Here is an 11784-nt window from a genome sequence, read left to right on the forward strand (position 1 = left end):
GGGATATTACCCAATATTGGGAGCAATGTTATAGAATAAATGGCCAACATCAGTCTGGAATAATTGTTTTGAAAAAAGACATTATCTACTAATCCCATAGGTAAAATCTACTATCTAGTGCCTGAAAAGTAGCATCATATAAAACACCACAACATAATATACAAGTATACATAGAGTGTACCGAAATATCCTTGTGAAGGTCTTTACTTTAAAAATAAAATAAATGATAAATAATATAACGCCTGTTAATATTATATGACACTATAGAAAGATTATCCTACACTGTCCTTCCCTACCCGAAAGCATTTGCATGTCATCTCTCGCTGGTATCTGTTTCTGTGCCTGTTCTCTCTCCCTTAAGTGGGTTAAGTAAAATATTACTCTATCCGTCCCAGGGGGGCTGTTTGCTGCTCTTCTTAAATTGAGTGGTCTTTAGATTTCTGATAAAGGGGCCTGAATTGCTCAAAGTGCTTAGACCCAGCTTTTATCTCCGAATGGTAAATAAGATTGCAACAAAAAAAAAAGGTCCATTAGCAATCAATATAACTTGTGAGATTCCAGTCCCAAGTGCAAAGTCCCAGCTTATTATATTTTTCCTGTTTGGATGTCTGATTGTCTCCGTGTAGGACGGTTCATGTGCGTGGATAGTCTGGCAGGCCCTGGGAGAAACTTACCGACAACCTAATAACTATTTAAGCATCGGTATTGCATTTATGACTCTACCCTGTAAAGCTTACACTCTATATCCCGTAAGTAGGGCAGCAAATATCAATAGGATTAGTTTATATGGGCTAGTCACGTGTCTAGTTCGCTAACTACTGAAAAACCTGAGTGGGTGTGGAAATGATTAGATGTGGACATTTTGCTTTGGGGTGATTTGAAATAAAGTGGATTTACAATTATTCTCATTACAATGGAAATAAATTCATATATGAAGGGGGAATGTTGAAGGATTGAGATTTCCCTTCACCGGAGATAAGGGGTCAAACCCTGAAATAGAGCCCCATATCGTTATCCCTCCTCCACCAAACTTCACAGCTGGCATAAGGGAGTCAGGCAAGAAATGCTCTCCTGGCATCTGCCAAACCCAGACTACTTGCCAAGTCAATACCCCCACAGTTGTTTATGTATATATATGTGCACAGTGGTACAGTGGTGTAGGATCATCACAGTTGCCCGGAGGCAAGATAAATATTGGTCGTTATCCCCCCCCACACCTTATATAAATATATGTTATGTATTTTATGTTTCAAATAAAGAGAGTGTGATGTCTGTGGTCCTGCTAGGAGGGGGAATCAGCTACAGAATCATTATCAACAGCTATTAATTAAGTGATTTAAGCTTGCAGGGGAGGAGAGGTGCCCCTTGAGAGCAGGAGCCCGGCAGCAGATGACTCCATTGTCTCCCAGAGTTACGCCTCTGCATGTACTGTATATATAATTGTGCTTTCCTTTGATTGTCTAGGTCATTATTGCTGTTTTTGTTTTCTTCACTCTTCTATTGTATTTGATATCAGGCAGTCAGTAAGTATTTTACCAATTAAAGCTGTTCGTACATGGGCCACAGGTAGTCACACTACTGTAATAAATGACAGTATATTAAAATAATTTGAAACACCAATTGCAGTATTATCTTGATTAGAAAAAACGGTTTTTGGAGCCCTGCGATCAGTTATACACCACCACAGTGATATTGCACCCCGTGCAAGCCTGCAAATTGCTTAAACCTTAAGCCCCGTACACATGGTGAGATATTGGCTAATGGGCAATTTTTTGTAAGCAATTTTGGCTCGATGCACTGGAGATTTTGACAAAGTGATTTTGTCTATGTACAGTTATGGCCTGGTACATCGTGGCTGCGTTGCGCATACAGTGCGCCATGCAAATCGCGCCTGGATCGCGCCTGCTCCTTGCGCTATAGTCCCGTTATAGATCGCGTTATAACGTAACGTAATCTTGTAAATGTAACCTGCACTTACACTCATTGACCACCAGATGTCACTTTTCCCAAACAGTACAGCGCATGCGTAAAAATCTCTTCTACAAAACAGTGGCCGCCACGACTTTTCACTACGGATTTTGTCCTTACTTTACGGACAGATTGTTTTGTATTTATTCGCAGAAGCAGCTACGTACGGTCATTTATGTAATTGGTACAGAAGCCATGCTAACCTTTGCTATTGCTGGATGACTACTTAAAACATTATTTGAGGACCTACAGTATCATACTTTACACTACGGATTTTGTCCTTACTTTACGGACAGAGTTCTTTTCTTTTATTAGCAGCCGCAGTGACGTACTGGATGGTCATGAACTGTATTTGATTGGTGCAGAAGCCATGCTAACCATCTGCCAGGAGTAAAATCACAGGCAATAGTGGCCTAGCGGGTAGAGGCACGGCTTCACTATCTCAGTATCAGTAGTTCGATCCTCAGTTGATTACATTATATTTTTATTTTTTAAACGTTCTTTTTTTCGCAAAATAGATTTAGCTTTTCAGGTAAAACTCCTTGCCTTGAGGACCGTGTTTCGGGATTAAATTCGCTAACCATTGCTAACCAGCCACTTTTCACTACGGATTTTGTCCTTACTTTACGGACAGATTGTTTTGTATTTATTCGCAGAAGCAGCTACGTACGGTCATTTATGTAATTGGTACAGAAGACATGCTAACCTTTGCTATTGCTGGATGACTACTTAAAACTTTATTTGAGGACCTACAGTATCATACTTTACACTACGGATTTTGTCCTTACTTTACGGACAGAGTTCTTTTCTTTTATTCGCAGCCGCAGTGACGTACTGGATGGTCATGAACTGTATTTGATTGGTGCAGAAGCCATGCTAACCATCTGCCAGCAGTAAAATCACAGGCAATAGTGGCCTAGCGGGTAGAGGCACGGCTTCACTATCTCAGTATCAGTAGTTCGATCCTCAGTTGGTTACATTATATTTTTATTTTTTAAACGTTCTTTTTTTTTTTTTTAAACTAATACAGTTACAGTAGTTGGTGCTTATCAAAATCTTTCGGACTTTTCCACAAACAAAAACGATAGTTAATACCCATACTGTACATACTGTACTGCGCTACAGAGAACGTTTTTTTTCAGCAACAATAGATTTCTCCAAACTCAGACACAGACCGACACCTCAGACAATAAGATGTTGATTGCAGTCATATGTTAATTTCAGTCTGCCTTTTTGTTTCGCTGGTAATTGTACATAATTCAAATGCACCTATCAGCTTCATGAAGGATTTCCTTTGTCTCTGCCAGCATAAATTCAGCTACATTAAAATTGTCAAACAATCCAGTTTTTTTTTCTGCATCTAAACCGTGTAGAATTGCTACGGATCGTCTCTTCATCTCTTGCCTGTATACAAGCACGAGATTCTACCTGTACACCTGGACTATTCATTCTGCTGAATCCAAAGTCAAGTTGTTGCTGCTTTCGTGTTTCTACCGTTTTACCATCATACTGCCTTCCTTCCGCAAGAACACTACTGTATCTTCTCGCTGGAGCAGTAAGTACACTATACAGTAGTACAGTCATTTGTACATTTCACTGATTGCTGCATTACAGTATACAGTAAGCAGCACTACAAAACGGTCCCTGCGCGGAAGCGCTCGGTTCCCACCCTTCCCTGAATGAAGATGTTTCCCTTCTTTCCCTACTGTTCAAATGCACCCGGTGCAGAATACTGTATACTGTACAAGTGCCATTGAGAATATTGTACAATGTGTTAAAATTGCCTGGTGTGTATGGGCCGCAAATCCCCGACTAGCGATGACAGTACTCTATTAGGGTGGGCTACTGTAGGCTGCTAAATACTAGTTCTCTTCGTAATACCATTGGTGTAATACCGTAAAACACGTATTTTTTCCTCAAACGAGGGGACCGGTGTTTTTCTCATGTTTACAGACTGTTTCGCAGAGTCAGTCAGTAATAGGAGCACATGTGATACAGTATCGTGATTTTCAGCCATGTTGGGAATCGAGATGGCTGCACAGTGCAGTAGAGATAGCGCCATGTGGAATATTGTACAATGTGTTAAAATTGCCTAGTGTGTATGGGACGCAGATCCCCCGCTACATTTGCGAGGGCAGGATCAACTTTCCCTCCCCCTTACTGCACTTCTGCTTCAGGTACTGTACCATACAGTAAGTACCATAATGAACAGTGCATGATTCTCTTGAGGATCATACAGTACACACTAAACGTTTTTCATCTGAAAATTGCCTGGTGTGTATGGTCCAGAGTTCCCCGACTAGCGATGAGAATACTTTATTAGGCTACTGCAGGCTGCCGCTATGGGTATTGTCCGTATAATGTGTAATAAATCCTGGATTGGGGTATTGTCAGTAATATTGTTGTAATACCGTAAATAACGGATCATTTGGCATTTTTTCCCGCATACTGTACTTGTAATTGAAGTAGTCACAGCAATAGGATCACGTGGTATCGTGATTTTCCGCCATTTTAGGGATCAACATGGATGCCACATACAGTACAGTGCAGTGCAGTAGAGATACTGTAGCGCCATTTAGAATATTGTACGTGTTAAAATTGCCTGGTGTGTATAGGCCGCAGATCCCCGACTAGCGATGACAATACTCTATTAGGGTGGGCTACTACTGGCAGGCTGCTACTATGGGTATTCTCGTATAATCTGTGCAACTGTAAATACTGTTGGTGTAATACTGTAAATACTGTATACTGTAGTAACGTATTTTTTCGCAGTTTGGGGATTTTTGCGCATATTAATAGACTATTTCGCAGACTCAGTCATACTGTTTGTGTAAAAAATCCCCTAGCTGTGTACAAAATCCCCTAGCTGTGGGTGTTCGTATTGTAATACTGTACAGTAATTACTGTACAGTAATACTAGATTACAGGTATCCGGAGAACCAGAATACTGTACCAGTTTATTTTTTTATTTTTTTTATTACATTTTTTATTAATTCATTGCATTATTATTATACAGCAGGAACAGCATGTGGTGTCATTGCATTATTATTATTACAGTATACAGAGGGAGCAGCCTGTGGTGTCATGGCATTACTTTTATATTATACAGGGGGAGCAGCCTGTGGTGTCATGGCATTATTATTATACAGAGGGAGCAGCCTGTGGTGTCATGGCATAATGCCATGACACCACAGGCTGCTCCCCCTGCATAGGCGAATCTAGAATTATGGTAATGGGTGGTCCCAGATCTAGACATAGCAGCAGGGGGACCTTTGCGCGGCGTAGCCGCGCACAAAAAATGGGGCGTGACCTCATGGGAAGGAGGCGTGGCATCACAAAAAGGCGTGTGGTATTACACTTTAGACCATACACAGTAATGCTCATTACACATTTTAGCAAACTCCGTAATACCCATTACACATAAAGCCACACGCCGTAATGCCACTTACACATAAGGCAACACACCATAATGCCCATTACACATTGTGCCACACATCATGATGCCCAGTACATACTATATAACAAACCGTAATGCCCATTACATATTTGCCACATAAGTGCTGCTTACCTACGTGCTCATTGCTAGGGAGTTCTTGCTTGATGGCACCATAGTACCCGTTACACATGATGCCGCACACCATAGTACCCATTACACATGATGCCGCGCAAAATAGTACCCATTACACATGATGCTGCACACATAATGTCCCTTACACATGATGCAGCACACATAATGCCGCTTACACATGATGCTGCACACCGTAATGCCTCTTACACATTAAGCCACACATTATGCGTAATGCCCCCACATACTGCCACTTGTAGCGTCCCTTAAGCAATGTACCCAAAAGTGCCACACTGGAAATTTTTATATGAGCCTTTTCTGCTGCTGCAGGGAGAGATGGAGAGAGGTGCAGCTGCTTCTATGGGGAGAGGAGCAGAGCGCAGCGCAGAGCACGCTCCCACTCCCCTTCTGGTGTCCCCTCTATCCGAGTGGACATTTGAAATATTGTGCGCGCTGTTGTTGTGCGTGACGTCGGGGGAGCACGCCGGGCGCCGGCACCACATGATTAAAGGGGGGGGAAGGGCTGAGGTGAAAGCGGGAAGAAGAATTGGAGTGGAAGCTGCCGGGGTGACAGTCATTGACAGCTGGGCAGAGAGCAGGGGGCTGCCCGGCTGTATTCAGAGCACTGCAGGTCACGGCTGTTTGAAATAATACCCCTTTCACAACAGAAAATGCAGGGATTTACCCGGGAATATGGTGCCAGGATCATGCAGGGACATTCCCAGGCTGACCCCTTATACACCAGCCTAGTCCCTGCATTTTCTGGTGTGAAGGGGAGAGACAACCACTCCCCTCTCCCTACCCCCCTTTAACCAACCAGCTATATCTTCGGAACCAACTGACCCATTTACATGAGACCAGTATCATATTGAAGAACTTTTGAGTTGGCTTCAAATGATTTTGGTCCCGTGAAACTGGGCTGCTTGGTTCCAGAGAAATCTGCCCTCAAATAACATAAACCATCATGAAATTACATTTAAGAAATATTCACCTCAATATCCCTGGAACCAATTAACCCATATGGATCCAGCCTGGTATCAGATTGAAGGCCCAGCGATTTGGGTTCGACTGAGATCAACCTCGAGCTTCAGTGATGCCGAAGGGGGAACTGGCAGCTGTTGAACTGGGTGGGGGTCGGAATTAGCGGGTCCCATGTTATCCTATTGGGAAAACATTCCAGCTTTGCCTGGTTGTATCTCCGGTTCCCAGGGGGCTAGAGACACGGGGCTGGGCTCATTGGAAAGCCCCATCCCTCAGCTACAAAATGGGCTAATGGGTGGTCCTGTGCACCCCCGGACCACCCCCTAGATTCGCCTATGTCCCCCTGTACAATAATAATTATGACACCACAGGTGGCTCCCCCTGTATAATATACAGTAAAATGAATGCCATGACACCACTGGCTGCTCCCTCTGTATAATAATAATAATGCAATGACACCACATGCTGTTCCTGCTGTACTGTATAATAATAATGCAATGACACCACAGGCTACTCCCGCTGTATAATATACAGTACAGTACAGTAACAATAGTAATACCATGACACAAATTATTATACAGGGGGAGCAGCCTGTGGTGTCATTGCATTATTATTATACAGAGGGAGCAGCCTGTGGTGTCATGGCATTACTTTTATATTATACAGGGGTAGCAGCCTGTGGTGTCATGGCATTATTATTATGCAGAGGGAGCAGCCTGTGGTGTCATGGCATAATGCCATGACACCACAGGCTGCTCCCCCTGTACAATAATAATGACACCACAGGGTGCTCCACCTGTATAATATAAAAGTAATGCCATGACCACAGGCTGCTCCCCCTGTATAATAATTTGTGTCATGGCATTACTATTATTAATAGTAATGCCATGACACAAATTATTATACAGGGGGAGCAGCCTGTGGTGTCATTGCATTATTACAGATACTGTATGTCGTTTTAGATCATGTTAACTTACTACTATCCTGTGTTTTATCCTCGACCAGGCTCCTCCTGTCCTGCTGCGGCTCCACAAATTTCTGTTCCGCTCTCTGCGGCCTCCTGAAGCGTCCCCCACGAGTTGCTCTGCGGGCGGCCCCAGCCTTCCTCCAGTCTCTGAGTGCAGACGCGTGGGTGGGAGGCGTCAACGTCATGACGTCCACACCGCACCCAGCGTCTGCCGACTGCCACTGGGGATAAGAGGGAACAGGCTGCCGGCCGGAGCCCTCCTCCACGTAGCCGTGGAGGCCGGCGGCCATGTTGCTGTGGCCTCAGACATCATTTAAAAAACCACAGTAACATGGCCGCCGGCAGTGAAAAAAAAAACAAACGGCAATGCGGCCTCAGAAACGGGCGCGGCGGCGCGGCCCGCAGCACACCTGCCAGAGCGGCCTGGGGGGCAGATGGCATCCTGCCCCCCGGCCCAGCCCGCCCCTGCCTCCACCCCTCCTAGTCTGTCTGTCTAAGCCCCATCTGTTAACGTACTGTACTTTTGTTTATCGCTTCATCCCTTTTATTGAAAAAAAAAGCTCATGTCTATGCAGTACGGTCACATAATTTTCGGTACTTGTGACTTACAGTATCTGGGCAGCCAATGTTGAAATTGTATGCCAGTACCCTAAGCATGCGATTTGATGCGATTTCCCTTGAAATTCCTTTGAAGAGAAAATTGCTGTTGCATTGTATGCTATTGTATTGCATGCGATGCGATTTGATGCGATTTTAATACTGTACTGTATGTACAGATGTACCCAGATGCCTGTTTCATACAGTATGTGAAATGGCCCCCCAGACCCCATTTTTAATTGTATTCCCACCCTGATGGCTAAATGCCCCCATTGTTAACGCCACCCCACTATCAACGCCAACCCGAAGCGTGGCGAGCGGCGGCGTTACGCGTCCTCCGACCTTTTCATACCCCCACAATCCACGTCGGCGTAGAGTTGATTTTATATAGTGTGGCGAGCGCAAGTGGGGTGGCGTTAACAATGGGGGCATTTAGCCATCAGGGTGGGAATACAATAAAAAATGGGGTCAATTGTATGATTGTATGCGATGCAATTTGACGCGATTTTAGGTGCGATGAAGAAAATCAGGCGCCCAAATACAGTAAGTCACAAGTACTGTACCTACTGTAATTTTCACTACTGTAATACCATAATACAATACTGTATGCTACTGTATTGTACTGTAACTAATGTACTGTACTGTACAGTATGTACTGTATTAACTTGAATCTTATTGTTGTGTATTGTAGAGTGCACTGCCTACTGAAGATGGTGAAAACAAAAAAATTCTATTCTGGAGAACCTACACTTGCATGTCCCAAGAGAATGGCTGCATTAGTGCCAAACATTAAAAATAATATCGTTAAGAAGAAAGCAGGAAAAGAAAATATTCCTGTTGTCAAACTACGGAAAAATGCCAAGGCCAAGAACAAGTCTTTGTTCGCGACTATAGGAGAATCTCACGATGACTGTCTGGTGCAAGACATTAACACTGATGCACAGCAAGACATTAACACAGTGACAGATGTGTCAGTTCCCGTAGATAATGACTTGCACCCTTTGGAGCTTCACATTACACCTCTGGAACAAAAATCTCAATCACCGTCCCGTAGGAAACTTAACTTTCTGGATTACAACCCACCACAATGTAGCTGCACAGGGCTGGTGAGAGACATTTTGGGCAAGATGACCCACCTGGAAACCCAAAACAATGGACTGTCTGTACATGTGGATGAACTGAAAGCGGAAATTCATGTACTGACAGGACAAATTAAAGTGCTGTCAGGAGGTCTGATTGACATGCTTGCTCAAGCCAAACAATGGCAAGCTGCTACAGGGCCACCCATTACACCCACAACATCTAATCCAGTACAATCACAATTTGACTGCCCTGATGCATTTGAAACAGAGGATTTTGACTTGGAAATGACCCAACCAACCACATCTTTCCACTTTTCTGATTTGGAGATGACACCAGCTTCATCCAACCGATTGGCCAGCCCTAGCATGGACACAGAAACTGTTTTACCAAATGAATTGGTGAACATGGACACAACACCAGTGTCATCTCACTGGTTGCCTGCCACACATAATGCTTCAGATACACAACAACGTCAGACCAACTTAACAAGTACCCCACTGACATCTCACTGGTTGGCTGACAGACACAATGCACCATCCCAAGCCTCTAACAACATGGACACTGCAATGGTTGCATCATCCCAATTGTCCCCTGGAAATATGATCGTCGCAACCTTACCTCAACATCAAAGAACATCACCTCTACATGAAAGAACACCTAGAATCATACCCAAAGAATTGTGCGCTGTGGGGATTTCCTTGCCTGACATGCCGCTCAAAGTCATCACAGCTGAGGGTGTCAACACTCTCTTTAAAGCAGCGAAGATGGAAATGCACCGTTATGCACAACAGATTTTCCAAGAGCATGTTTCTTTTGACCTGTATAAGAATTGGTGCAATCGGGTCAATTATGATGGGCAACGTAATAAATTTGCAATCCCAGAAAATCTGCGCCTCGATATAGTGACACGGCTCATGGGGAAATTTGAGCTTACAAAGGCTGATTGTACAAAGATAAAGGACACTATAAATGGATTGCTACGGATGCCCAGAGTTACACGCTGGACGTGCTTACTGTAGCACAGCAACTGGAGACGTCTCTTCAAACTGGCATCTACTGTACTCACAGAACAAAGGACTGGCAATGAAATGGAAAAAAAGTACGTTTATGATCTTACTGTACTGTATCTCTCTCCCTCTCTCCCATCCCCTTCCAACATACTGTATCTCTCTCTCCCCCCCCCCCCTGACATCCTTGTGACCATTCAGTACTAACGCTATTCTCTTTTCTTCTCTCCCCATGCCACTCTACAATGAGCAAAATCAAGCGAGTTTGGGACCGAGAACAAAGGACTGGCAATGAAATGGAAAAAAAGTACGTTTATGATCTTACTGTACATTACTGTATCTCTCTCCCTCTCTCCCATCCCCTTCCCCTGCCAACATGTTCCCCCCCCCCCCCCCCGAAACCCTTGTGACCATTCAGTACTAATGCTATTCTTTTTTCTTCAACCCTTATCCACCACATGCCACTCTACAATGAGCAAAATCAAGCGTGTTTGAGACCGAGAACAAAGGACTGGCAATGAAATGGAAAAAAAGTACGTTTATGATCTTACTGTACATTACTGTATCTCTCTCCCTCTCTCCCATCCCCTTCCCCTGCCAACATTTCCCCCCCCCCCCCCTAAACCCTTGTGACCATTCAGTACTAATGCTATTCTTTTTTCTTCAACCCTTATCCACCACATGCCACTCTACAATGAGCAAAATCAAGCGAGTTTGGGACCGAGAACAAAGGACTGGCAATGAAATGGAAAAAAAGTACGTTTATGATCTTACTGTACATTACTGTATCTCTCTCCCTCTCTCCTATCCCCTTCCCCTGCCAACATGTCTCCCCCCCCCCCCCCCGAAACCCTTGTGACCATTCAGTACTAATGCTATTCTTTATTCTTCTCCCCTTATCCACCACATGCCACTCTACAATGAGCAAAATCAAGCGAGTTTGGGACCGAGAACAAAGGACTGGCAATGAAATGGAAAAAAAGTACGTTTACTGTATGATCTTACTGTACATTACTGTATCTCTCTCCCTCTCTCCCATCCCCTTCCCCTGCCAACATGTGTCTCCCCCCCCCACCCCGAAACCCTTGTGACCATTCAGTACTAACGTTACTGTATTCTTTATTCTTCTCTCCCATTATCCACCATGACACTCTACCATGAGCAAAATCAAGCGTGTTTGGGACCGAGAACAAAGGACTGGCAATGAAATGGAAAAAAAGTACGTTTATGATCTTACTGTACTGTACATTATCTCTCTCCCTCTCTCCCATCCCCTTCCCCTGCCAACATGTCCCCCCCCCCCCCGAAACCCTTGTGACCATTCAGTACTAACGCTATTCTTTTTTCTTCTCCCCTTATCCACCACATGCCACTCTACAATGAGCAAAATCAAGCGTGTTTTGGATAGAGAACAAAGGACAGCCACGCCTTGCAAAAAGCTTTGTTGTGACCAACAGTACTTTAAATTATTGTACCTAAAATACTGTATGACTTTGTCCTGTTTAAATTAATGTGCTGTGTTTTTTTTATTTTATTTTTTATTATACTGTATTTGAAGTCCCCACACATGATTCAAATTGTACAGTATGGTACTGTGTAAAGAAGTTTTGGAAAGA

General features: G+C 43.9%; 1 protein-coding gene across 1 annotated transcript; it reads left to right on the forward strand.

The window, feature by feature from the left end:
• The first annotated feature begins 2560 nt into the window (after positions 1-2560).
• LOC146059488 (uncharacterized) lies at positions 2561-10690 on the forward strand. The gene is made up of 2 exons (XM_083171749.1): positions 2561-3523; positions 8770-10690. The coding sequence occupies exon 2, from the start codon at positions 8789-8791 to the stop codon at positions 10178-10180; it is 1392 nt and encodes a 463-aa protein (XP_083027875.1). The 5' UTR covers positions 2561-3523; positions 8770-8788; the 3' UTR covers positions 10181-10690.
• Positions 10691-11784: the final 1094 nt, after the last annotated feature.

This window comes from Crinia signifera, chromosome 2 (assembly GCF_055691185.1).
Source record: "Crinia signifera chromosome 2, ASM5569118v1, whole genome shotgun sequence".
Taxonomy (NCBI): Eukaryota; Metazoa; Chordata; class Amphibia; order Anura; family Myobatrachidae; genus Crinia; species Crinia signifera.

What these genes read in the sequence shown, in the direction of transcription:
- LOC146059488 (XM_083171749.1), top strand. Translation starts at nt 8,789, where the DNA reads ATGGTGAAAACAAAAAAATTCTATTCTGGAGAACCTACACTTGCATGT.